This window comes from Chelonia mydas, chromosome 13 (assembly GCF_015237465.2).
Source record: "Chelonia mydas isolate rCheMyd1 chromosome 13, rCheMyd1.pri.v2, whole genome shotgun sequence".
NCBI lineage: Eukaryota > Metazoa > Chordata > Testudines > Cheloniidae > Chelonia > Chelonia mydas.
The window spans coordinates 41,164,004-41,190,774 of NC_051253.2; the positions used below are offsets into that span (position 1 = coordinate 41,164,004).

The following is a 26,771-nucleotide window of genomic DNA, read 5'->3' on the forward strand; positions in this document are numbered from 1 at the left end:
CGGTTCCCCCTTCCCGGGAAATGGGAGCTGCGGGGGGTGGTGCCTGCAGGCAAGGGCAGCGCACAGAGCCCTCTGCCCCTCTCCCCCAGGAGCCACAGGGACATGGTGCCAGCCCTTCCTCCCGCTTAGCCCAGCAGCACCACGGGGGTGGCAATCCCTCAGGCTGGATCCAAAGCCCTGAGGGGCCGGATCCTGCCCACGGGCCATAGTTTGCCCACCCCTGATCTAATCCATACTTCTTTAATTTGCTGGCAAGAATACTGTGGGAGACCGTATCAAAAGCTTTGCTAAAGTCAAGGAACAACACGTCCGTGCTTTCCCCATATCCACAGAGCCAGTTATCTCATGATAGAAGGCAATCAGGTCCGTCAGGCATGACTTGCCCTTGGTGAATCCATGTTGACTGTTCCTGACCACCTTCGTCTCCTCCAAGTGCTTCAAAATGGATTCCTTGAGGACCTGCGCCATGATTTTTCCAGGGACTGAGGTGAGGCTGACTGATCTATCGTTCCCTGGATTCTCCTTCTTCCCTTTTTTAAAGATGGGCACTATATTTCCCTTTTACTGCCACTGCGCTGGTTGTGGGAATCCAAATCTTCTGGGTGGTTCTGAAATCTCTGCCTTAGCTCCCCTAGTGCAGTTTTCACTCATTGTTTGAAAAGCACCTGGCAAAGGAAGAGAAGCAAGGTTTATCCACCTTTTTCAGCTAGGGGAAAATTAGGTGCCTTTAAAAATTACCCCCACAGATCCTGCCCTCATCCAAGATTTGGTGGGATTTTCAAAGGGGCTGAGAGGATTGGACAACCCGAGCCTATATCGTTTCCTTTGACACATTGGTGTTTATGTCATGCGAGGCAGTGGCCAGGACTCAGGAGATGTGTGTTCTCTTCCCATTCATATCACTGGTCTCCTGGGTGCTCATGGACAAGATCCATCACCTCTCCATACCCGGCAAAGTTTTCATCCACCTATGTACCTATCTCCCATTGGCTTTCCTGATGCCCAACTCCTGTCTGTGTCTTTGAAACCCCTTCTCCAGTGTCTATGACAATGACAGTGCTGAAAAATATCAAACAAATGAAATTTTAAAAATGAAGGGGAAAAAAAAACAAAATGATAAAAAATCCCATTTCCCCACATCTTTTTCCAACCAGCTCTCAGTTATGTTCTCAGTTAGATAAAAACATAAAACAGTATTGCTTGAAGGTTGCAATGTAACATTACTTTATTTCTTAGAATGCAGACCCATAAGATGCAAGAACACAAAAAGGGAGGGACAAAGCAGGCCCCTCCCCACAACAGAGAGGCATGACTCTATGGTGATGGGCTGCAGAATGACTCATAATAACCAGAGCATATTTCCATACAAAGGTCCCCGTCTGCAAGCGGGACCAGAAAAAAACCCTTACACTCAGAGCGATATCTTGTCATTTTAACACAGCTTTCAACACACCTCACTCTGGCTAAGGATGAATTAGTTTGTGACAAAGTTTCTGGCCTATAGGCAGTATGTGGCTGATCTAGGAAAAGAAGTGAAGAGTTGTGACTCTCGCACCTATGTCTTAACCACAAGACACCCAACGCTTGCTGGAAAACCCACTCAGCAGGTATTTCCGTCCGGCCTGCTGTATTGTGGCACAGGATGACAGTTAGATCTCCGTGAACCACTGATTTGTCATTTCTCTGGCAGTTCTGGAAAATAAAAGCCTCACTACCAGGGTATGAAGGCATTCCCACTTGCTTTTCCTAGCCCAATGACTACTCATTGTCATTCATGATGAGAATGAACAGTCATTGGGCCAGAGAATGAGTCCAAGGATGACTCTGTGGTCTGGTAGTTAAGAAGCACACTTGGGCTGTGTGAGATTGAAGTTCAATTCCCTGTAACAAGGGCTATTTAATTATTTATACCTGATGGAACCACGTTAAAAGGACCGAGAGAGAGAGGGAGCTTGTGCCGAGAGTATTCTCTAGGCCAGTGCACTTGTTTCCAATGCGGGAGACTGGAGACTTCTCCCCTATCAGGCAGGGGGGATATTGAATGTGGGTCTTACACACACGAGTGCTCTAACCCCAAGGTTAAATATTATAAAGGGCAGGTTGGTGTCCAGCATCTAAGCCCTGAAAGATTTTGATTGATTTTTGCTGAAAATATTCAGCTAATTTGAGTTAAATGAATTCATGAATTAGAGCTACATACCTCCAGCTTTCATCCAGACCACGTCACACAATCCATTGTCTACAGCCAAGCTCTACGATACAACCGCATTTGCTCCAATCCCTCAGACAGACGCAAACAGGATCTCTATCAAGCGTTCTTAAAACTACAATACCCACCTGGTGAAGTGAAGAAATAGATTGACAGAGCCAGAAGGGTACCCAGAAGTCACCTACTACAGGACAGGCCCAACAAAGAAAGTAACAGAACACCACTAGCTGTCACCTACAGCCCCCAACTAAAACCTCTCTAGTGCATCATCAAGGATCTACAACCTATCCTGAAGGACGATCCCTCACTCTCACAGACCTTGGGAGACAGGCCAGTCCTCGCTTACAGACAGCCCCCAAGCCTAAAGCAAATACTCACCAGCGACTACACACCACACAACGAAAACACCAACCCAGGAACCAAACACTGCAACAAACCCCGGTGCCAACTCTGTCCACATATCTATTCAAGGGACACGATCATAGGACCTAACCACATCAGCCACACCATCAGGGGCTCATTCACCTGCACATCTACCAATGTGATATATGCCACCATGTGCCAGCAATGCCCCTCTGCCATGTACATTGGTCAAACTGGACAGTCTCTACGCAAAAGAATAAATGGACACAAATCTGACATCAGGAATTATAACGTTCAGAAACCAGTAGGAGAACACTTCAATCTCCCTGGTCACTCAATAACAGACCTAAAAGTGGCAATTCTTCAACAAAAAAACTTCAAAAACAGACTTCAACAAGAAACTGCAGAACTGGAATTAATTTAAACTGGACACTAAATTAGGCCTGAATAAAGCCTGGGAGTGGATGGGTCACTACAAAAATTAATTTTCCCTCAGTTCCCTTCTTGTCAACTGTTGGAAATTGGCGACGTCCACCTTGATTGTATTGGCCTCGTTAGTACTACAGAAGTAATCAACCACTGAGAATAGGCCACTTCCACCTTAACTGAATTGGCCTCGTTAGCACTGACCCTCCACTCGGTAAGGCAACTTCCATCTTTTTATATATATATATACCGCTGACTGTATTTTCCACTCCATGCTTCTGATGAAGTGGGTTTTAGCCCACAAAAGCTTATGCCCAAATAAATGTGTTAGTCTCTAAGGTGCCACAAGGACTCCTCTTTGTTTTTGCTGATACAGTCGAACACGGCTACCACTCTGAAAACTGACAACAGAGGATCCTAATCAGCGGAGAATGAATGTCATTGGCTTCAGTGGGAGTGGAAGAGACCCAGAGCCACTCAAAAGATGTTAAGCTCCTTGCAGAATTTGGGCACTAGTGTTCATGTACGGATGAATGTATGGATGCATGAAGCAGAATGGTTTACTGAAATGTGTGTCTGGAAAAGAAAACCTTTTTCTTAAAGAATGTCTCTTACAGTATCAAGATATCATCACATCCGATGAAGTGAGCTGTAGCTCACAAAAGCTTATGCTCAAATAAATTGGTTAGTCTCTAAGGTGCCACAAGTACTCCTTTTCTTTTTACAGTATCAAGTTTTGTATAAAGAAATGTGTATTAAATGTATGAAAGATTAATGCTGAAAAAGTATCAGAGTAGAAGAAAGAAAGAAAGAAAGAAAGAAAGAAAGAAAGAAAGAAAGAAAGAAAGAAAGAAAGAAAGAAAATGGATGAAGTAAGTTCAATGAGGGGTTCTCAAGGACTCTCCTATTCTCAAGGACTCCAATGGGCCATGCCTAAGAAACTATATCAGTTCATCTCTATTTTACTATATGCTAAAATTTGTCCTTTAAGGTTCTATGTCTTTTCTGAAAGCAAATAGTTTAAGAATAGCTTTTCTCAGGGACTCAGTGACCTCTTTGTTTCTCAGGCTGTAGATGATAGGGTTGATCATGGGAGTCAGGACTGTGTAGAAGACAGAGAAGAGTTTGTGTAGGACCTTGGGAGTATTAGCTGTTGGAACCACATAGACAGTAATCAGTGTCCCATAGTAAACTATAACCACAATGAGGTGAGAGGAGCAGGTGGAAAAGGCCTTTTGCCTCCCTGTGGTGGAAGGGATTCTCAGGATGGTGGTGATGATACGAATGTAGGATGTCAGGACCAGTAGACAGGGCACAAATGTCCCTATGGCAGAGACAATAAATGTCAGCACTTGCACAACCTGGGTATCGCCACAGGACAGCTTTATCACGGGTGAAAAATCACAAAAGAAATGGTCAATTCCTTTTGAATCACAAAACTTTGATTCGAACAAGAAAATATTTATTGTGGTGCAGCCTAGAAAGCTACATATCCAGGATCCTGCCACTAGCTGGCAACAAACCCTCCCATTCATCAGAGCAGCATAACGGAGTGGATTGCATATCGCTAAGTACCGATCATAAGACATTGCCGCAAGCAGCAGAGATTCTGTAGCTGACAGAATACCAAAGAAATATGTTTGCAAAATGCAGCCCTTAACAGAAATGGTTCTGTCCCCAGTCAGGAGACTGGCCAGCAGCCTGGGTAGCAAGGTGGAGGTGTAGCAGATCTCCAGGCAGGACAAGTTTCCCAGGAAGAAGTACATGGGGGTGTGAAGGTGGCAATCAGCCACAACTAGTGCAACAATGAGAATGTTCCCTGCCACAGTCACAATGAAGATCACTAGAAACACGAGGAAGAGAAGGGGCTGCAGTTCAGGGACATTCCCAAATCCTAAAAGGATGAATTCCACAATGGGTGTTTGATTTCTTCCTTCCGCTTTCTCCATAATCTGTATCTAGAAAAAGAAAACCATTAAATATTGATGGAGTGCACGCCGTCAGTTTGTGCTGTTGGATACACTAGCAGAAACCTGGAGTAGGTAACCTCATACCACTGCATCTCTCCACTAGAAGAATGAAGTTGTTAATAAACAGAGGAAGCCTAATATAATTAAGAGGTTGAGCTTCCAATACAGGTGAACCAAGAGCATAGAACCCTACTGATTACAGAAATGTCCCCTCTAACTCCCTTAATCTCTCTTGAACTTTAAAGAAAGACTTTTAGGCTGGGATGTTGAAATCTTTATCCCATCAGTGTCATATCAAGAAACCTAGAAGACATAACAAAAAATCAGTAGATTGGAAATGAAAAATATTGAGAGTTCAACCACGGGTACGTCTCCCCTGCAGCTGGGAGGTGTCATTCCCAGTTTGGGTAGAGGTACATGCACTCGCTTGGATCAAGATAGCAGGATAAAATTAGCAGAGAGAACATGGCAGCACACGCAGCCCTTTGGATTGGCCACCTGTGGACGTACCTAGGATCTCCGATGGGATTGTGCTCGGGCAGCTAGTCTGTGCTGCCCAGGCTACACTGCTATTTTTAGCACCGTATCTCCATAGCTCAAAGATAGAGTGTGTAGGTCACCGGAGCAGGGAATTACACTTGCCACATGCAGTATAAACACACCCCATAGGCACACACCGAAACACTAAAGAGGCTGAGGTTTGCAGGAAGGTTTATCCAGCTGTCTTCTATCAGAGCAGATTCAAAGACAAATTTGCACCATTTGATAGACGTAGCTGAGAAACAGACACAGACACACAACAAACAAACACACAAACAAAAACAAACCGCTCCTAAAAACACACCACGTGTTTCACAATTACACCAGGTTAAATTGCATCAGCTTCATGTGGATTTACACAAGTGCAACTGAGATTGGAATCCAACCGCATATAAAGAAATGTAAGTGAAATAAAAATGAAAACTCATGAAGAGAGAAATAAGAGAGTCATTTTTATCCAGAAGGGAGAATGTGCTTGGAGAAAAATGAAAAACCGGAGAAAAAGAAAGAGTTATATAGACAGAATGAGATAAAAATACACAGAGAGAGAAAGAGATTGTTTATTTCTCCAAATGTTATGAGCAATAAAATATAGACATGTTTAAAGAGAAGTAGCAGATCCTTGCTGTTAAAGCAAAGATATTCGAGCTAATAAGTGTGAATCCTCTTCCTTGCTTTTCCTGATCATACCTTCTGATCTCTTCATCCACTGACTTAGGTTGCGCCCATATAAACTATGTCTATACCAGGCGTGGCAATGGTACATTGAAAGAAAAATGGCAATCCAGAAAAGCACACACACACACACACATGCAAAGAAGAGAGACTATTTTGTTTCAAAATTTTTAGGAGCAATAAAACTCACATGGTAAAAAATAAAATACACACTCAAGCAACCCATAAACTAGATAAATTCATGGAGGATAAGTCCATTAATGGCTGTTAACCAGGATGGGAAGGGATGGTGTCCCTAGCCTCTGTTTCCTAGAAGCTGGGAATGGGTGACAGGGAATATGTATCTTTATTGCTGTATTGTAAAACGTGAATGTAGTCTACCACTGTGTATTGTGAGAGTGGGCAGGGGAGACATGGCTCCAACCCATAGCAGATGTGGAGAAAATAACTGATGCCTTTGCCTGGACTGGGCCTGAAACAAACCCCCTTGTAGTCAAGGACTGAGAGTCTTTTCCTTAAGTACAAAGGACTTTGGATCTGGCTCATGATTAAAAGATACAAGATGCTAGAGCGTAGGAAGCATAATGAGATAAAGAACGGTTTGGCCTCTATTTTGTATCTCCTAACAGGGTGCCAGCTTACCCAGTAGGGGGCTGGTTGGTGAGGTGAAGTTGACTTGTGGGGAAGTACGGATTTGATGACGTGCACAAACCCAGTTCAACAGACACCATTCTCTCTTTAATTATATTGCAACCAATACAATTTTACTTAGTGTTGATGAACTGCATAGTAAATCCCTTCACCCACTTTGGTTCCTTACCAAATATATTCAAGAGACCAGATAACCAATGTCAGTCAAGTTTATTTCTATAAACCAGTAATAATATGGTACATTCAAAAGGTAATGGGTTACAGGGAATGGATCAATTGATGATTACCTGTTCTGTTCATTCCCTCTGAAGCACCTGGCACTGACCGCTGTCGGAAAGCAGGATACTGGGCTAGATGGACCTTTGGTCAGACCCAGTTTGGCTGTTCTTATGTTCTAAATCTGAGAACCATTCATTGCTCTGTCTTAGGCATGTTTTGCTATAACTCATCGGTGATTGGTTTCCCCCAGCATGCTACCTGGAATTAGGATTCCACTGAGCCCTCTGACCCACCAGTCTGGGCTCCTTCTCACACTTCCTCCGGCATTCACTCAGATAGAGACACACCCAGCTACAGTTACATGCCGGCTCTCTGACCAGCCACTGCATGAACCAACAATAGAGAAGCTACAGTCAAGAGAATCAGCAGCTTCCCAGCCTGGGACTCCAGAGCCGCACCACACTGCCCGGGGCAAAACACCGACCAGTAATAATTTCTTACCTGGTTTGCCTCTCCCCGAATGTGGGGGGGGGGGAATATGCACACTTGGGCTAACCAAGCTGAGATTTTCCCCCAGACACTTCAGTTAAAGGCACATTGGTTTAAGTTAAACTGCAAACAAGTTTATTAACAACAAAAGTGAGTATAAGGGGTAGGGAACAGATCAAAGCAGAATACCAGCAAATAAACAAAAATTCAAACTCATCTTAACACACAAGCTAGATTGACTATGAATGAGCAGTTTCTCACCCTGACTGGTGATACCAGCAGTCTGGCAGATTCTCAAGGCACAAGCTGCATTTGCTTTGCAGCTTGGGTTTCTCAGGTTTCCATACACAGGCTAGAAACCTCTTTAACCTGGGTCCAGCACTTCCCCCAGTTCACTCTTTGTTCCTCAGGTCTCTCCAGGAACCCTCTTCTGTGGCGTGATATCACTCCCGGCCTTATATAGCTTTAGCATAGGGAAGGAACCCTTTGTTTCAAAACTCGGTTCCCAGACCAGTTTGTGGAAAAATACAGAGGTCCCAAGATGGAGTCCAGAATCATGTGGTCTGGTCACCTGCCCTGGCAGAGTCATGGCTACCATTACTTACAGGCTCTCTGGAGTGTTCTCAGGAAGGCTCACCAGGTGGGAGATAAGCTTCTCCTAAGGCCAATTGTTTTCCCTAAGGGCTCATTACCCTGACTTGGCCCTTCCCAACCACCTATGGAGACTGAAAGCATCTTCACTAGTGGATGTTACCCAGATGTAACTACATTTGAAATACAGGTACATAGTCAATATTCATAACTTCAGATACAAAAATGAGACATGCATACAAACAGGATAATCATATTGAGCAAATCATAGCTTTTCCAATGACACCTTAAATGACCCGTCTTGCACAAAATGCATCATAATTATGCTATAATCATATTACAATAATATCCCTATGAAGCCTATGGGGTGCAGTGTCACACCATCTACCTTCATTTACTTTCCCACTGGATTGAACAAGCAATCCTATTCTTTCTGACATGGGTGGATGCCTGGGCAGGAATTTTTCATTTCTAAATCAGATTATTTCATTTTAACTGTATTGCTTTCCCTTTCACACAGAAGATCTATTCCCAGCCATACCCTAACCCTAACCCTTCCATCACCTTTTCTGAGACAAGGTTATAGTCTTTGCACAGCATTTTCCATTCTCTTCTATTATTCATAGTCTTCAATTATCTCTGTAAACTGAGCTTTGGGTTCCTTCCTGGATTTCTCAATCATGCTGCACTTCTTGGTGTATTTTGTTGTTATTCCCTTTCCAGAAATTAGCATCTCTCCTGCTTGGTAATTTTTCCTTCATATGAAATGATGTAATCTCCCTTGATATTCTGCTGGTGGGAATTTGAAACTATTGCATAAGGAAAGTGAATATTTATTTTTAGAAAGGAAAAACAACGGTACAAGGGCAGTCTTATTACTAACCTCAAAGGGGAAGTCATAGAAAACAACTGATTCCAAAGGGAAAATAATGGAGACAGGAAAACCGTTGACCCAAATTGTTTTTGTTTTTTTTTAAGTTCTGCTCTTGTTCAAAAGGAATTATTTTGGGGAAACTTTTCTGGCCTGCGTTCTACACGAGATCCGACCAGATGATCGCAATGGTCCCTTCTGGCCCTGGAATCTATGAATTATCTCTGGGAACACCTTCCAGAGAGATGGGATATTTCTCTGAAAGGTATTCTCATGTTCAGGTGAATTTGCTGGGTTTCATTCAGGAAACACCAGCTGAGATTCTATGGATAGAATTATGCTAAAGGCCTCTACTGACCTTAAATTCTTTGATTCTCTCAAGTCAACAGTCCAGATTCCCCTCTCACTTAAACCAATGTAAAACAAAAGTCATTCAGCTGAGGTAAATAAATTCAAGCCCAGATAAACCTCATCTCGGTAAGAAATGCCAAGCATTTTATCACTTATGTATATCATATGATTGCTGAAGTTTTGATGTGTCTTGAAGTGTCATACATTGGGATTGTAAACTCATTTGTTATGTTAATTTTCTGTTAAGATTTTAGCATACCTGTATGTGCTATAAAATAATAAATAATGCTACCCAGAAAACAATAACTCTAGAAGACCTTACATTGTTCTTGTTATCCAGAGGTACTCTGTGAATAAACAAAACATGATGTTTACGCATCAAACCACCTTGGATTTTAAAGGGACCTATGGGAGTTAGAAGCCCAATTCTGAGTAATTTTTTATGACAATTTGGCACCTAATTCTCCTTGTTTTCTTTGAAAATCTCAGCCATAAAGAATCATGAATTTCTGAGTGTCTTCTGAAAGAAAATGGCCTGGTCATTAATTAATATGCTTGAGTGTTTAAGTAGTACCTTTTTTGGGGTGGTGTTAATTAACTGATTAGTCACTCAGTACACTTAAATTTCTGTAACTACTCCTCAGATAGTCACTCCTACCAAATCTAAGAGTATAGAGTGATAAACAAACTAATGATGAGGAACGGGTCAAACTGCACCAGAAATCATGAACGCTCCACCAACTGGCTTCACACAGGTCCTAGGCCTGGAGCTGTAGCTATGGTTTTGACATGTATCCACTAGGAAATGGGCCAAAGCTATGAAATTGTCATCATGTTTTACCAGCATGTAGACAGGAGCAAAAGCACTTGGATTCATATCAGTGAAAAGCCCAGCTGACTGTTCCAAGCGCCTTGTCCTAGCCTGTTTGCAGCTGGGGAATTTGGGATTTAAATAACTGATGTATAAACACAACACAAGAATCCCTCAATGGACTCTAAACTGTGTCTTCACTAATATATCCCACTGGTGATGGAGGGTTTGTAATTAGGGCCTTTGGGTATTAATTAACACCAACATTGGTTGCATCATGTCCTCTGAAATATTGCTAGTAAGTTGCAGTGAGTTTTCAATAGCATGGTCCAAACTTTTCCCTGGTGTACCTCCTCTCTTTTCACTGTGGTTACCCCAGGGGCGCATCTGAACCAGTGTGTTTTTATCACTGAGATACTGAGCTGGGTTCTGATAACAGACACACCACTGGAGTAAGGGGAATTACTCTGTATTTACACCAGCATAACTGAGTTGAGAATCTGGGCCATTGTGCACATTCTAAGGTCTCCAGCATCTCACAATAATGTGGGATAAAAACTACTGCTGTCGCAAGGAGAACACAGAAGCATGGCTACGTGTTGTGCTTCCATTGTAACCAGTCCGTGCTGGCCATGGAGGTGAGGCACAGTTACAACCCAGACTGTGAAAACACGCACAGAGCTGGAGAGCTGGGATTAGAGCCCCGGTCCTTTATTTCCAAACACTCAGGGCCAGAGGGTTTTCCTAAAGGTGCAGATAGGAACCTAGTGAGATTTTCAAAAGCAACAGGGGGCAACATACAAAAAATGGACTTTGGCTCCTAACCACTCTAGGTGCCCAAATCCCAGAATCAGGCCCCGGTAGGATTCTCTAAACCTCCACTCAGCTTCTCCCAAACTCTGTAGGCATCTAAACTCAACTTGGGACCTACTTTTTGCAGTGAAATGCCCTAGGGTGCCTAGGTTTCTGTCTCTTGGCATGTGCACTGGAGCCTGAGACCAGGCATCTGGAGACATACATCCCTGAGTTCCTCCCCCTAACTCACCTAAGGGGCCCAATCTGGTAGGTGAACTCACAAAAATGTTGGGGTGGAAGGAGGGAATCCCTTGTCACTTTTAGCACAGTGGTTAGGGTACTGAGCTGGGATATCAGAGATCCCAGTTCAAGTTCTCCCTCTGTTGGAAGGGGAAAAGGGAGGATTTGAACAAGGCTATGTTACTTCTCAAGCGAGTGTCGTCACCACTGGGCAATGGGATATTATGGTATGTGGGACTTCCTCTGTCGCTCCATTTGAAGCTGTTTCATCCTGGATAACTAATGGAAGAGTCATCGGGTCAGCAAGAAAGACAACAAATATAAGAGTGACTCTAAAGCCTGCTGGTTAGAGGACTCCACTTCTTTCTGGGGAGACTGTAGAAAAAACCCCAAAACGTCCTAAATAAAAACCACCATTTCATGGCTGGCTTTGTTCATCACTCCCAGATTTGCCCTGAAGAACTGAGAGATGTGAATGTAGAGTTTTGCCCGCCTTACTTGTAAATACGAGTATGCCGAGTCTATGCTGAAGCGGTAGAGTCAAGTGTTCCTAGAAAGATTTTCAATCCTGGAGTCATGATATTTAGGTTCCTACATTAGTATTTGGCTGCGGAAATTAACTTGAAAAACCCATATTCAAAAATGTTCCACCTGAATTCATGATGCTGCTTTTTATTGGTTCACATTGATTTTCTCAGTTACCTCTGATCGTCCCAGAGGTGGAGATGTGCACACTGTAGCTTGTTACGTATTGAAGGATCTTCATGAGGCAAACCAATCAGGTCATCCTCATTTTCGACCACCACAGCCACAAGCGGGGAAACAACAAAGGTAGAAGCCACTAAGCTATACCCCTCTGACTCATTAAACCAGCAGAACGTATCCCCCTTTCTTTTGAATAAAAAAATACATTCACTTGGATTCTCTGAATTCGTGTGCATGGCACAAGTTTACCCACAGAATTACTCAGGACCTCCTTTCCCTTTGTATTTTGCAGGCTGTAGAAGAGGGGACTGAACAGGGGAGTCAGGACTGTTTCGAAGAGATGGAACCCTTTGTTCAGGTCTCTCGGTGAGTTGGACTTTGATAACATGTAGACAATAATCAGAGTCCCATAGAAGAGGTGGGAAGTGGAAGGAGCAGGTGGAAAAGGCCTTTTGCCTCCAGGGATTAGGAGGACGGTGGAGATGTAGGATATTAAAGTTAAGAGAAAAGGGGACAGAGTGAAAAGTATAGGCAAATGTTCATTTATTTCTTACAATTCAGACCTATACGATGCAAGAACACCAAAACTGAGGGACAAAGCAGGCTGCTCCCTAAAATAGAGAGGCCTAACGCTAGCCTGGCTGGATGCAGAATGACTCACAACAACCAGAGCATATATTTCTGTATAGAGATCCCCAGTCTGCAACTGGGACCAGAAAATCCCCTTACACTCAGAGTGACAGCTTGTAATTTAAACACAGTTCTCAATACCCCGCACTCTGCATAAGGATGAATTAGGTTGTGACAAAGTTTCTGGCCTACAGGGAGTAGGTGGTTGATCTAGGAAGAGAAATGAAGAGTCGTGATTCTCAGACCTATGTCTTAACCAAAAGACACCCAACCTTTGATGGATAACCCACTCAGTGTGTATTTCGGTCCTGCCAGATGTTCCGTGGCAGAAGATGACAATTAGAGCTCAGCGAACCACTGATTTTTTATTTCTCTGCCATTTCTGGAAAATAAAAGCTTCACCACCGGGCTATGAGTCATTCTCACTTACTTTTTGTATCCCAATGACTCATTCATGATGAGAATCAATAGTCATTGGGCCAAAAAGCAAATCCAAGGATGACTCTGTAGCCTGGTAGTTAAGACGCACACTTTGGCTGCAGGAGATCGAAGTTCAACTCCCTCTTTCAATGACTATTTAATTCTTTATACCCAATGGAACCACTTTTAAAGGAAAGAGAGAGAGAGAGCTTCTGCAGAGAGTATTCCACAGGCCAGTACACTTCTTTGCAATGTGGGAAACTGAAGACTTCCCCCCCCCGCACCCCCATCAGGCATGGGGGATATTGAACGTGGGTCTTACACACACACACACACGCACACACACACACACACACGAGCTCTAACCACAAGTTTAAATGTTATAACAGGGGCGCATTGCTGCCCTGCATCTACGTCCTGAAAGATTTTGGTTGCTTGTTGCTGAAAATATCCAGCTAATTTGAGTTAAATTCACGAATCACTTTGGGCTGACCAAATAAACTATTCATTCAAACAAAGCCTGATACTGTATATACCTCCATCTATGAACCGCATACGGCCCTGCATCAGGGAAGAGCAGGAGGGTGGGGTGGGTGGTCAGGTTTATTTTGTGTCTTTGTCTGTTTCTCAGCTGCATCTATCAAATGGTGCAATTTTTTCTTTTATTCCTCTGTGATAGAGGACAGCTTTGGATAGACCTTCATACAAACCACAGCCCCTTTGGTGTTTCTATATGTGTCATATGGGGTATGTCTATGCTGCATCTGGACAGTGTAATTCCCTTCTCTGGCAGATCTACACAAACCATCTTTGATTGAGCTACTTTGCTGAAAGCAGAAGTGTACCCTGGGAAGCACAGACTGGCTGCCCATGCCCCGTCCCACGTGAGGCCCTGTACACAGGTGGCTATCCAAACCTGCAGCCTGTGCTGCCATGTTCTCACTTCTAGCTTTATCCTGCTAACTGTACAAAAGTTTTCCTTTTGGAAAATCTTTGAAAAGCAAGCCTAGGGTTTAATATTAAATTCTGGTTATCTAACAATCTTCATTAGGGTTCATGTACGTCTACCCAAGCTGGGAATTACACCTCCCAGCTGCAGGGTAAACTTACCTGTGGTTGAACTCTAAATATCTTTCATTTCCAATCTCTTGATTTTTTGTTATGTCTTCTAGATTTGTTGATCTGACACTGATAGGATAAAGATATTTCAAAACCCAGCCCCAAAGTCTTTATTTAGGGTTCTAGAGAGCTTAAGGGAGTTAGACGGGACATTTCTGTAATTCAGTAGGGTTCCATACTCTTGGTTCATCTAAATTGGAAGTTCAACCTCTTAATTATATGAGTCTTCCTCTGTTTATCGACAACTTCATTTTTCCAGTGGAAAGATGAAGTGGTATGTGGTCACAGGTTTCCACCAGTGTACAGGTTTCCAACAGTGTAACCAACAGCACAACCTGACTGCATGTCTTCCATCAATATTTAATGGTTTTCTATTTCTAGATACATATTATGGAGAAAGTTGCAGGAAGAAATCAAACAGCCATTGTAAAATTCATCCCTGGACACTCAATAACAGACTTGCATCCACTTCATGTGGATGTATACAAGTACACTTTTCATAAAGAATGTCTCTTACAGTATCAACTTTTATATAAAGAAATGTCTAATAAATGTATGAAAGATAAATCCTCAAAAAGTAGCAGAGTAACAGAAAGAAAGAAAGAAAGAAAGCAAGAAAGCAAGAAAGAAAGAAAGAAAGAAAGAAAGATGAAGTCAGGTCAATAAGGGGTAACCCTGTTCTCAAGGACTCAGATGGGCCATGTCTAAAAAACTGTATCAGTTCATCTCTATTTTACTATATGCTAAAATTTGTCCTTTAAGGTTCTATGCCTTTTCTGAAAGCAACTAGTTTAAGAATAGCTTTTCTCAGGGACTCATTGACCTCTTTGTTTCTCAGGCTGTAGATGACAGGATTGATCATGGGAGTCAGGACTGTGTAGAAGACAGAGAAGAGTTTGTGTAGGATCTTGGGAGTGTTAGCTGTTGGAGCCACATAGACAGTAATCAGTGTCCCATAGTAAACTATAACCACAATGAGGTGAGAGGAGCAGGTGGAAAAGGCCTTTTGCCTCCCTGTGGTGGAAGGGATTCTCAGGATGGTGGCGATGATACAAATGTAGGATGTCAGGGTCAGTAGACAGGGCACAATTGTCCCTATGGCAGAGATAGTAAATGTTACCAGTTGAAGAGTCTGGGTGTCATCACAGGACAGCTTAATCATGGGTGAAAAATCACAAAAGAAATGATCAATTTCTTTGGAATTACAGAACGTTAATCGGAAAAAGAAAATATCTACTATGGCGCAGCCCACAAAGCTACTTATCCAGGACCCTGCCACCAGTTGGCAACAAATCTTGCCATTCATCAGAGCATCATAACGGAGTGGATTGCATATCGCTACATACCGATCATAAGACATTGCCATGAGCAGCAGACATTCTGTAGTTGACATGACACCAAATAAGTATAATTGCAGAATGCAGCCCTTAACAGAAATGGATCTGTCCCCAGTCAGGAGACTGGCCAGCAGCCTGGGCAGGATGGTTGAGGTGTAGCAGATCTCCAGGCAGGACAAGTTCCCCAGGAAGAAGTACATGGGGATGTGAAGGTGCTGATCAGTCACAACTAGCGCAATAATGAGGATGTTCCCTGCCACAGTCACAATGAAGATCACTAGAAACACGAGGAAGAGAAGGGGCTGCAGCTCAGGGACATTCCCAAATCCTAAAAGGATGAATTTCACGATGGGTGTTTGATTTCTTCCTTCCGCTTTCTCCATAATCTGTATCTAGAAAAAGAAAACCATTAAATATTGATGGAGTGCACGCCGTCAGTTTGTGCTGTTGGATACACTAGCAGAAACCTGGAGTAGGTAACCTCATACCACTGCATCTCTCCACTAGAAGAATGAAGTTGTTAATAAACAGAGGAAGCCTAATATAATCAAGAGGTTGAGCTTCCAATATAGGTGAACCAAGAGCATGGAACCCTACTGAATTACGGAAATGTCCCATCTAACTCTCTTATGCTTTCTTGAACGTTAAATAAAGACTTTTAGGCTGGGATTTTGGAATACCTTAATCCTATCAGTGTCATAGCAACAAATCCAGAAGACATAAACAAAATCAAGAGATTGGAAACGAAAGATATTTAGAGTTCAACGACTGGTAGTCTAACCTGCAGTTGGGAGGTGTAATTCCCAGCTTGGGTAGAGGTACATATACTAGCTATGGTCAAGCGAGCAGGATAAAAATAGCAGTGAGAACAGGACAGCACATACAGGGGCTTGGGAGTGCCACCTGTGGACGTACCTAGGATCTCAGATGGGATTGTGCTCGGGCAGCTCGTCTGTGCTGCCGAGGCTACACTGCTATTTTTAGCACAATAGCTCCATCACAGATAATGTGTGTAGGTCACCGGAGCAGCGAATTACACTGCCCAGGTGCAGCATAGACATAACCCAGGAGACACACACCGAACACCAAAGAGGCTGCGGTTCACATGAATGTCTGTCCAGCTGTCCTCTATCACAGCAGATTCAAAGAAGAATTTGCACCATTTAATAGATACAGCTGAGAAACAGACAAAGACAAAAATTAACCTCAAACACAGACCATGGGCTGTTACCTGATCTCAATTACGCCAGGGTAAATTGCATCCGCTTTATGTGGATTTACACAAGAGCAACTGAGACTGGAATCCAACCCCATTTAAAGAAATGTAAGTGAAATAGAAATGAAAATTCATCAAGATAGAAATAAGAGAGTCATTTTTATTCAGAAGGGAGAATGTGCCTGGAGAAAAATTAAAAAATGGAGAAAACGAAAGAGATAAATAAACGGAATAAGATAAAAATACAGTGTGAGAGAGAGAAAGAGGAGAGAGACTGAGTTTATTTCTCCAAATTTTTGAGCAATAAAATACAGATCTGTTTAAAGAGAATTAGCATATCCTTTCTGTTAAAGCAAAGGTATCAGAACCAATAAATCTGAAATCTCTTCAGTAGTCGTCCCCTCAATAGCATTCATCACCATAAACTTTTCTGAGACGTTTACATGCCCCATTTCGGGTTTATGTCCCACCTTCCATTCCTGTTTTTGGTTGTGTACAGGTTTGGCACTGTTAGTCATTTTGAAAAAAAAATATTTGTTTTTAATGTTTGGACCGGGGAAGGTTGTATGCTTGTGTTTTGATAAATTTGGATGATTTCTTAGAAAAAAGGGAAGGGTTAGTTTGAAAGAATAGAAAGAGAGAGCTTAAAGAAAAGGAGTTTTTAAAAAAGAAAGATTGGTTAGGTTTAGTAAGGAGAGCGGTTTTCAAAGAGTAACGATTAGTTATTAAAGAAAGGACAGATTTTTTGTTTAGGTTTATTAAGGAGAGAGAGGGTTTTAAAGAAAAAAAATGGAAGAACAGAAGGAGAGACCTTAATGAAAAGCAGTTTAAAAAATAAAAGATTGGTTAGGGTAGATTTAGTAAGGAGAGTGGTTGGTTATTAAGGAAAGGAAAGATTTTTCGTTAGGTTTACTAAGGAGAGAGGGTTTTAAAGACAAAAGTTTGAAAGAAAGGTTATTTTAAAATATAAAAAAAATGTAATAAACGAGGAAAATATCAAGGTGGCTTGAGATAGGAGCATTTAAAAAGAGTTATTTTGAAGGGAAAAAAAGGAAAATATAAAGGGGAAAAGAATTAGGCTGAAAGAGAGCACATGCCAGAAAAAAGGGAATTTTAAAAATTAGCAAGAAAATCTGTATTCAGTGACAAAGGGCTGTGTGAAAGCGATAAAGTATAGAAAACGAAAGAGAGAGAGAGAGAGAGATGCTTTTCTGTTCATGAGCAGAAGACAGGGCTGTGTGAAAGAGGTAAAGTTTAGAAAACAGCAAGAGAGAGAAAGATCTTTTTTTGTTCATCAGCAGAACACATGGCTAGTGAGAGAGGTAAATTATAGAAAGCGGTAGCAAGAGCTAAGCAGCAAGCTTACCCAGCGGCTGTCCCCAGAGAAATGATAACGATACCAGAGGCTGTGAGCCTTGGGAGCAAACCCTGCCGGACCAATCAGAAGCTGTTCTACAGCCCATCGCCTCCTCCTTCCTCCCTCCCTCCCCTCCCTCCTTACCCCTCCTGAGATAAGCCCTGCATGAAAGATATTTCCCCAACCTTTTCATATAGTTAAAGTTTTACCAAAAATTGACTTTTAATTTAAGTTTTGTAAAGGAATATACACTTAAAAGATAAGCGTGTTTGAAGAAACATTTCCCCAACATAAAAATAATGAGGAATCCCTGTAGCACCTTAGAGACGAACAAATGTATTTGGGCATAAGCTTTTATGGGCTAACACCCACTTCATCGGATGCATGGAGTTGACAAGAAGGTGTGAGTATGAGCAGAGGGAAAATTACTTTTTGTAGCGACCCATCCATGCCCAGTCTTTTTTTAGGCCTAATTTGATGGTATCCAGCTTGCAAATTAATTCCAGTTCTGCAGTTTCTCTTTGGAGTCTGTTTTTGAAGTTTTTTTGTTGAAGAATTGCCACTTTTAAGTCTGTTATTGAGTGTCCAGGGAGGTTGAAGTGTTCTCCTACTGGTTTTTGAATGTTAGAATTCTTGATGCCTGATTTATGTCCATTTTGCATAGAGACAGTCTGGTTTGGCCAATGTACATGGCGGAGGGGCATCTCTGGCACATGATGGCATATATCACATTGGTAGATGTGCAGGTGAATGAGCCACTTTAGCTCTGTCACACAGCCCTTTGTCATTGAACACAGGCTTTCAAGCTACTTTTAAAAATCCCTTTTTTTCCATCTTGTGCTTTCTTTCAACCTTATTTTTTTTACCTTGATATGTTCTTCTTTTTTAAAAAAATCTCTCTTTTTAAATGCTCCTCCTTCAATCCACCTTTATATTTTCCTCTTTTATTTCAATTTTGTTTAGTTCTATAATAACCTTTGTTTCAAACTTTTGTCTTTAAAACTCTCTCTCCTTAATAAACCTAACCAAAAATCTTTCCTCTCTTTAATAACCAACCTCTCTCCTTACTAAAGCAAACCAATTCTTATTGTTTTAAACCTCCTTTTCCTTAAGTCATCTCTTTCAATTCTTTCAGATTAACCCTTACTTTTTCTAAAAAAAATCAGCCAAACGTGTCAAACCACAAGCACAAAACATTCCCCTGTCCAAACATAAATATATATATATTTAAAAATAGCCAAAGGTGTCAAGCTGTACACAACTGAAAGCAGGAACGGAGGGCAGTACATTCACCTGAAATGGGGCCTGGAAACATGGCAGAAAAATATATAGTGGTAAATTCTATCGGGGGTTAACTCCTCTCTTCCTTGCTTTTCCCTTACACACTTTTTATTTCCTCATTCACTAATTTATAATGCACCCATAGAAACGATGTCTACACCGGGAATGTTAATGGTACATTGACACTGGTGCAACATAAATGTATGACAGAAAAATAGAAATCCAGAAAAACATACACAGAGAGAGAGATGAGAGAGACTATTCTTTTTATTTCAAAAATTTACAAGCAATAAATATCACATTTGAGGAAAAGAAACAGAGTCTTGTGGTGAAAAAGAAAATACACACACAAGGAGTCAATAAACTAGATACATTCATGGAAGACAGGTCCATCAATGTCTATTAGCCAGAATGGGCAGGGATGGTGTCCCTAGCCTCTGTTTGCCAGAAGTTGGGAATGGGCAATAGGGTATGGATCAGTAGATGATTAGCTGTTCTGTTCATTCCCTCTGAAGCACCTGGCATTAGCCACTGTTAGAAGACAGGATACTGGACTAGATGGGCCTTTGGTCTGACCCAGTATGGCCGTTCTTATGTTCTTATGTTTTAAATCTGAAAGCCATTCATTGCTCTTCCTTAGGCATGCTTTTCTATAACTCATCTACCTTCATTTCCTTCCCCCCTGGATTGAACAAGCAATCATATTCTTTCTGACATGGTGGATGCCTGAGCAGGTATTTCTATTTGATAATCAGATTATTTCATTTTAAGTATGCTGCTTTACCTTTCTCACTGATGATCTATTGCCCCTAACCCCAATCTTTCCTTCAGATTTCCTGAGTTAAAATTATAATCTTTGCACTACATTTTCAATTCTCTTCTACTATTGATAGTCTTCAATAATCTCAGTAAAATGAGCTTTGGGTTCCTACCTGGATGTCTGGATCCTACGGCACTTCTGGGTGTATTTTGCTGTTATTCCCTTTCACAGAAATTTATGTCTCTCTCGGTTGGTAATTTCTCCTTCATAATAGATGGATGTAATCTCCCTTCATATTTCTGCCGGTGGGAATTTGAAATTATTGCATCGAGGAAAGATAATATTTATTTTTAGAAAGGAAAAACAATGGTGCAAGAACAATCTTATTACTAACCTCAAAGGGGAAGTCATGGAAAAGAACTGATTCAAAGAGGGAAAATAACGGAGACAGCAGAATTGTTGACCCAAAAGACAAAGCAATTGGAAAAAAGGGAATGTCTCATTTATGACTCACCAGTCTGGGCTCCCTCTCACACTGTGCTGCTGTGGCAAGATGCAAAACTGCTCCTGGTCCTACACTTCCTCCAGCATTGCCACAGGCAGGGATGCACCCAGCTGCAGTTACGTGCAAGCTCTGGCCAGCCACTGCATGAACCAAAAAGAGAGAAGCTGCAGTCAAGATACCAACCAGCTCCCCAGCCTAGGATCCCAGAGCTGGACCGTCCTGCCCTCCTCAAAACACTGACCAGTATGAATGCATTACCTGGTTCGTCTCTCCCTCAACGTCGAGAGGAATACGCACACTTGAGGTAATGAAGCTGAGATTTTCCCCAGATACTTCACTGAAAAGCACACTGGTTTAGGTTCAAATATATACAAGGCTTTTAATGACAAAAGTTAGATTTTAAATGATTAGAAGGGATACCAAACAGATCAAAGCAGATTATCTAGCAAATAAACAGAAATGCAACCTAAGCTTAACACACTAGTTAGATTGACTATGAATGAGCAGTTTCTCACCCTGACTGATGATACCAGCAGTCTGACAGATTCTCAAGGCACAAGTTGCATTTGCCTTGCAGCTTGGGTTTCTCAGGTTTCCATACACAGGCTAGAAATCTCTTTAACCTGGCTCCAGCACTTCCCCCAGTTCAGTCTTTGTTCCTCAGGTCTCTCCAGGAATCCTCTTGTGTGGCGTGATATCGCTCCCTCCCTTATATAGCTTTATCATAGGGTGGGAACCCTTTGTTTCAAAACTCAGTTCCCAGACCAGTTTGAGGAAAAATACAGACGTCCCAAGATGGAGTCCAGAGTCATGTGGTCTGGTCACCTGCCCTGGTAGATTCATATCACCCATTACTTACAGGCTCTCTGGAAAATTCTCAGGAAGGCTCATCAGGTGGGAGATAAGCTTCTCCTAAGATCTTTTCTTTTCCCTAACGGCTCATTACCCTGAATGTCAAAGGGAGTTGGACACCTAACCTTTCTGTGCTCCTTTGAAAATCCACACTTTGTTGCCTGATGGCCTAACTTGCACCTATCCTTTTGGTCTTTGCTGAAAGAGTGAAGGACTCCTTCTCCTAAAGTGTGAGGGAAGATGCTATGTATGTGGGATGGGAAAGGTGGAGGTGGATAGCTGTAGTGTAAAACAGGAATGTAATCTGTGACTGTTTATTTTGAGAGTGGGCAGGGGAGACACAGATACTAGTCCATATTAGCCATGGGGAAAATAACTCTTGCCTTTGCCTTGTACAGGGCCTGATACAGAACCCCTTGTTGTCAATGATTGAGAGTCTTTTCCTTAACTACAAAGGACTTTGGATCTGGCTCATTATTAAAAGATGCAAGACGTTGGAGCATACGAGCCATAGTGAGATAAAGAATGGTTTGGCCTCTATTTTGTATCTACTAACATGATGAAAACTAATACAGTAGGGGACTGGGTGGTGATGGGAAGTTGACTTGTGGGGAAGTCTTGATCTAATGACGTGCACAAATTAGTCCAACAGATACCATTCTCTCTTTAATTATATTGCAACATTTCAATGCTACTCAGTGTTGTATAATAAATCGCTTCACTCACTTTGGTTCATTATCAAATATATTCAAGAGACCAAATAACCAATGTCATTCAAGTTTATTGCTATTAACCAGTAATAATATAGTATAGGAAAAAGGTTCTGTATGATACCAATCTCCAGGAAGACATCTCATGCAGTCATGTTACATTCATCTGACACAGAAGGTGTACTCCCAAAGTTATACTCCTAAAGCTATCTTTCTATACTCTTTACTTTAGGAGTATAAAACCTTCTGTTTTACTGGCTGGCTGAGAGTCACATCTGACTGCAGAATTGGGGTGCGGGTCCACTGGCTTCCCCACTCCCGCACTGTGGACTCGCTGCGGGAAGCGCACGGTGTGAGAAGGGGATGCTGAATGCTCCAAGGTCAGCCCCAGGAAGGTCGAAGCGGTGGAAGCTTCTTGCCCTGGAGACAGTCTGCTCACAGAGAGGAGGCTCCCCCAGAGTCCTGACTGGCTTCGTATGGAGTCGTTCCAGAGCATCGCCGTGACAACTGGTGGTTGAGGTGGGATGTACTGCACCCCATGGATGGAGCATCTGGCAGTAAGTGACGGGGGAGCAGTAAAACAGTAGGTTTATTAGATGACAGGAACATGGTCTAAAACAGAGTTTGTAGGTACAGAGAACAGAACCCCTCAGTCAGGTCCGTCTTGGGGGACAGGGAAGCTAGAGCCCCATCTGGTCCTCCCTCCATTTCCCCAGCCAGCTCCAAAACTGAATCTCTCTAACCCCGCCTCTCACCTTTTTCTCTTTCCTGGGCCAGGAGACCACCTGATCTCTTTGTTCTCCAACACCTTCAGTTGGCACCTTTGCAGAGGAGGGGCCCAGGCCATCAGTTGCCAGGAGACAGGGTGTCGGCCATTCTCTGTGCAGACAGCATCACACTGGCCCTCTAAGGCTCTGCAACAATCACACACCCTTATCCCACGACCTAGATACTTAAGAAATGCCTAGGGGAAACTGAGGCACACACACAGTATTCAGAGAAAACATTAAGAAAATTCCCACTTTGTCACAATCCCCAAAACACTTGCAACCACTCCCAGCTTGGTATTGTCCACAAACTTTATAAGTGTACTCTCTATGCCATGATCTAAATCATTGATGAAAATATTGAAAAGAACCGGACCCAGAACTGATCCCTGTGGGACCCCACTCTTTAAGCCCTTCCAGCATGACTGTGACCATTGAAAACTACTCTCTGCGAATAATTTTCCAACCACTTATGCACTCACCATACAGTAGCTCCGTCTAGATTGCATTTCCCTAGTTTCTTAATGAGAAGGGCATGCGAGACTGTATCAAAAGCCTTACTAAAGTCAAGATATACCACATCTACCACTTCCCCCCATCCACAAGGCTTGTTACCCTGTCAAAGAAAGCTATCAGGTTGGTTTACACAATTTGTACTTGACAAACCCATGCTGACTGTTATTTATCACCTTATTAACTTCTAGGTGTTTGCAAATTGATTGCTTAATTATTTGCTCCATTGTCTTTCCAGGTACAGAAGTTAAGCTGACTGGTCCGTAATTCCCCAGATTGTCCTTATTTCCCTTTTTATAGATGGGCACTAGATTTGCCCTTTTCCAGTCTTCTGGGATGTCTCCCGTCTTCCATGACTTTTCAAAGACAATAGTCAGTGACTCAGATTATCTCCTCAGTCAGTTTGCCTCTTACCCCTTCTCCCCCAGGGGCCCACTTGAAGGTGGTTCTGACCCACTTGGGACCAGTGCTGAAGAGGCCTGGAGAGTCCCATAAATTACAGTGTGCCACCAGCAGGTTTGATCTTAGAAGCAACTGGATGGCCTGGATCAGACAGGAGGCAGGGAAGGGGTGAAATACCCAGTGAGGGGAATCCTGATATTGAAAATACAAAAACCAAAGCTGCAGAAACTTCCTTCTGCCATATGTCGCATGGGGGCAGAAATTCCACAAACAATCCAGCACTAGGCACAGCAATGGGATCTGCAACCAGAGTCAAATCAAAATATCTGTCATCAGGTTTCAAATCTCTATATCCATCTATGATTGTGTGTCCATAAAAACTGGGGCTCTGGAATATTAAGATGTCCTGGGATAAGAAGGAAGGTACTCTCATGGACTGGTAACTGGTTAAAAGATAGGAAACAAAGGGCAGGAATAAACGGTCAGTTTTCAGAATGGAGAGAGGTAAATAGTGGTGTCCCCCAGGGGTCTGTACTGGGCCCACTCCTATTCAATGTATTCATAAATGATCTGGAAAAGGGGGTAAACAGTGAGGTGGCAACATTTGCAGATGATACAAAATTACTAAAGATAGTTAAGACCCAGGCAGACTGTGAAGAGCTACAAAACGATTTCACAAAACTGGGTGACTGGGCAACAAAATGGCAGAAGAAATTCAATGTTGATACATGCAAAGTAATGCACATGGGAAAACATCATCCCAACGATACATAGAAAATAATGGGGTCTAAATTGCCACTCAAGAAAGCTTATGCCCAAATAAATGTGTTTGTCTTTAAGGTGCCACAGGACTCCGCATTGTTTTGTTTTGTTTTAAAGAAGGAAGTGTTATTTACTCCTTCTCATAACACAAGAACTAGGGGTCACCAAATGAAAGTAATAGGCAGCAGTTTTCAAACAAAAAAGGGAAGTATTTCTTCACACAGCGCGCAGTCAACCTGTCAAACTCTTTGCCAGAGGATGTTGTGAAGGCAAAGACTATAACAGGGTTCAAGAAAGAACTAGATAAGTTCATGGAGGACAGGTCCATCATTAATGGCTATTAGCCAGGATGGGCAGGGATGGTGTCCCTAGCCTCTGTTTGCCACAAGCTGGGAATGGGAGACAGAGAAGGAAAACGTAATGATTACTTGTTCTGTTCATTCCCTCTGGGGCACCTGACTTTGGCCATTGTCAGAAGACAGGATACTGGGCGAGATGGACCTTTGGTCTGACCCAGTATGGCCGTTCTTATGTTCTTATATGGTCATATTTGAATGTGGCCCTTCTCAGACACCAAAGTAAAAATGCACACAACCTCCCAGATAGTTACAGATTCATAGAATTAAAGGCCAGAAAGCAGCAGTATGATACTCTAGTCTGATCTCCTGCATAATATATGCCATAAATCCTCAACCTGATTAACTGGGGTTCAGTCTAGCACCTTCTTTACTTCAGCATGCCGTGATTCCACTTTCTTTCACCACTGTCAGAGAGACATTCCAGCAGAAGGGCCCTGATCTCTCAGCTTTTAGCACTAGAACCCACCAAGTTTGTCTGTTTTGCTTTTCTTTTTCATTTGTTTGCTTTTCTGGTTAGTTGAATAATTTTTCATCAAAAGCTGGCTTTTTTCTGGCACAAGGAGCATTTTCCTAGGAGCAAAAAATCTGGATTAAAAGAATAAATAACCCCCCAAATATTTATTTTCTGCTTAAATGATCATACAAAAGGGGGGTCAGTGAGATAAGGGGGGGTGCAGAATCCCCTTCTCCATTCCGCACCGGGGGGGAGCAGTGAGAAAACAGCACAGCCTTGGGGACAAGACTGAAGAGGGGCTTTGGGGGTTGGAAAACATATTTTTTTCAACTCTGTACCTACATAAATGGCTCGTTTGCACATCGAACTTGCAGGTGCCCTTTGACTTCGCCTCTCTTCTAAAGTCTCCGGGTTCCACTTCAGCGCTGGGCCCCTCAGGCTCCTGGGAAGCATCTGGAGTGTGTCTTCAGGGCACAGAATTCAAGAAATTGTTCTCATTACACCTATTCAGCGAAAGGGGGAGTCATTGTGTCACCAGACTATCCCAACAACCCTCTGTGTTTACAAAGGAGCAGCAGGAGACAGGAAGACACCGCCCGGTATCTCTGTGTGAGAGACTCGACCACAGCGACAAAGCCCATCACCAAAACCAACAATGGGTTAACATTGTGTTTGACTCTTAACCTGGCCAAATTTAAGAAAAGACAGGAATCAACACCAATAGCCAACACAAAGGCACTGATTTGTGCTCAGTTTTAGTTTACAGATTCCCCATATAAATAGGTTTCAGAGTGACAGCCGTGTTAGTCTGTATTCGCAAAAAGAAAGGAGTACTTGTGGCACCTTAGAGACTAACCAATTTATTTGAGCATGAGCTTTTGTGAGCTACAGCTCACTTCATCGGATGCATGCCTGTGGAAATTGCAGAATATCATTATTATATACACAGACACCATGAGGTATTGTTTCATGGTGTCTGTGTATATAATAATGATATTCTGCAATGTCCACAGTATGCATCCGATGAAGTGAGCTGTAGCTCACGAAAGCTCATGCTCAGATAAATTGGTTAGTCTCTAAGGTGCCACAAGTCCTCCTTTTCTTTTTGCCCATATAAATAGGAAGTGGAGTCTGAATGGGATTGAGAATAGAATTGTGAACACGAATATGAATATCAATCGTGAATAACAATCTCCCTCCAGTGCTGCCTGAAGTCTCCCCAGACAAGGACCCCCCTGACCGGACGTTACATGTCCCCTCTGCATATGGGACGGGGCTCCAGAGTGGAGTCCCCGCTCCCCTTGCCACATCACTTTACAATAACCAGGCCCTAAATTCCTGGGTGAGGAAATACAGTCACTGCAGGGATCTGTTCATTCCTTCCAGGGCCCAAAAGTGTCAGGAGGACCCAGCGACCTGTG

The 26,771-nt window shown here is 42.6% G+C and overlaps 4 protein-coding genes and 1 gene segment (V, D, J or C); all 5 read right to left on the reverse strand.

Moving 5' to 3' along the window:
- The window catches only part of LOC102940154 (immunoglobulin epsilon heavy chain-like), a 1,331,510-nt gene that overhangs the window by 1,062,110 nt on the left and 242,629 nt on the right, over positions 1-26,771 (reverse strand). The gene's annotated exons all lie outside the window — the stretch shown is intronic.
- LOC119568011 overlaps positions 1-26,771 on the reverse strand; it is a 937,337-nt gene that overhangs the window by 680,013 nt on the left and 230,553 nt on the right.
- The window catches only part of LOC102948108, an 883,083-nt gene that overhangs the window by 654,505 nt on the left and 201,807 nt on the right, over positions 1-26,771 (reverse strand). The window lies entirely within an intron of this gene.
- LOC119563571 (olfactory receptor 10C1-like) lies at positions 3,331-5,180 on the reverse strand. The gene has a single exon (XM_037915231.1). It carries the CDS (start codon positions 4,945-4,947, stop codon positions 3,985-3,987), a length of 963 nt encoding a protein of 320 aa, XP_037771159.1. The 5' UTR covers positions 4,948-5,180; the 3' UTR covers positions 3,331-3,984.
- Positions 14,110-15,874, reverse strand: LOC114018239 (olfactory receptor 5V1-like). Its single transcript, XM_037915230.1, has one exon. It carries the CDS (start codon positions 15,793-15,795, stop codon positions 14,833-14,835), a length of 963 nt encoding a protein of 320 aa, XP_037771158.1. The 5' UTR covers positions 15,796-15,874; the 3' UTR covers positions 14,110-14,832.

Excerpts from the sequence above, each read along its gene's own strand:
- LOC114018239 (XM_037915230.1), bottom strand. The coding sequence starts at position 15,795 with ATGGAGAAAGCGGAAGGAAGAAATCAAACACCCATCGTGAAATTCATC.
- LOC119563571 (XM_037915231.1), bottom strand. The coding sequence starts at position 4,947 with ATGGAGAAAGCGGAAGGAAGAAATCAAACACCCATTGTGGAATTCATC.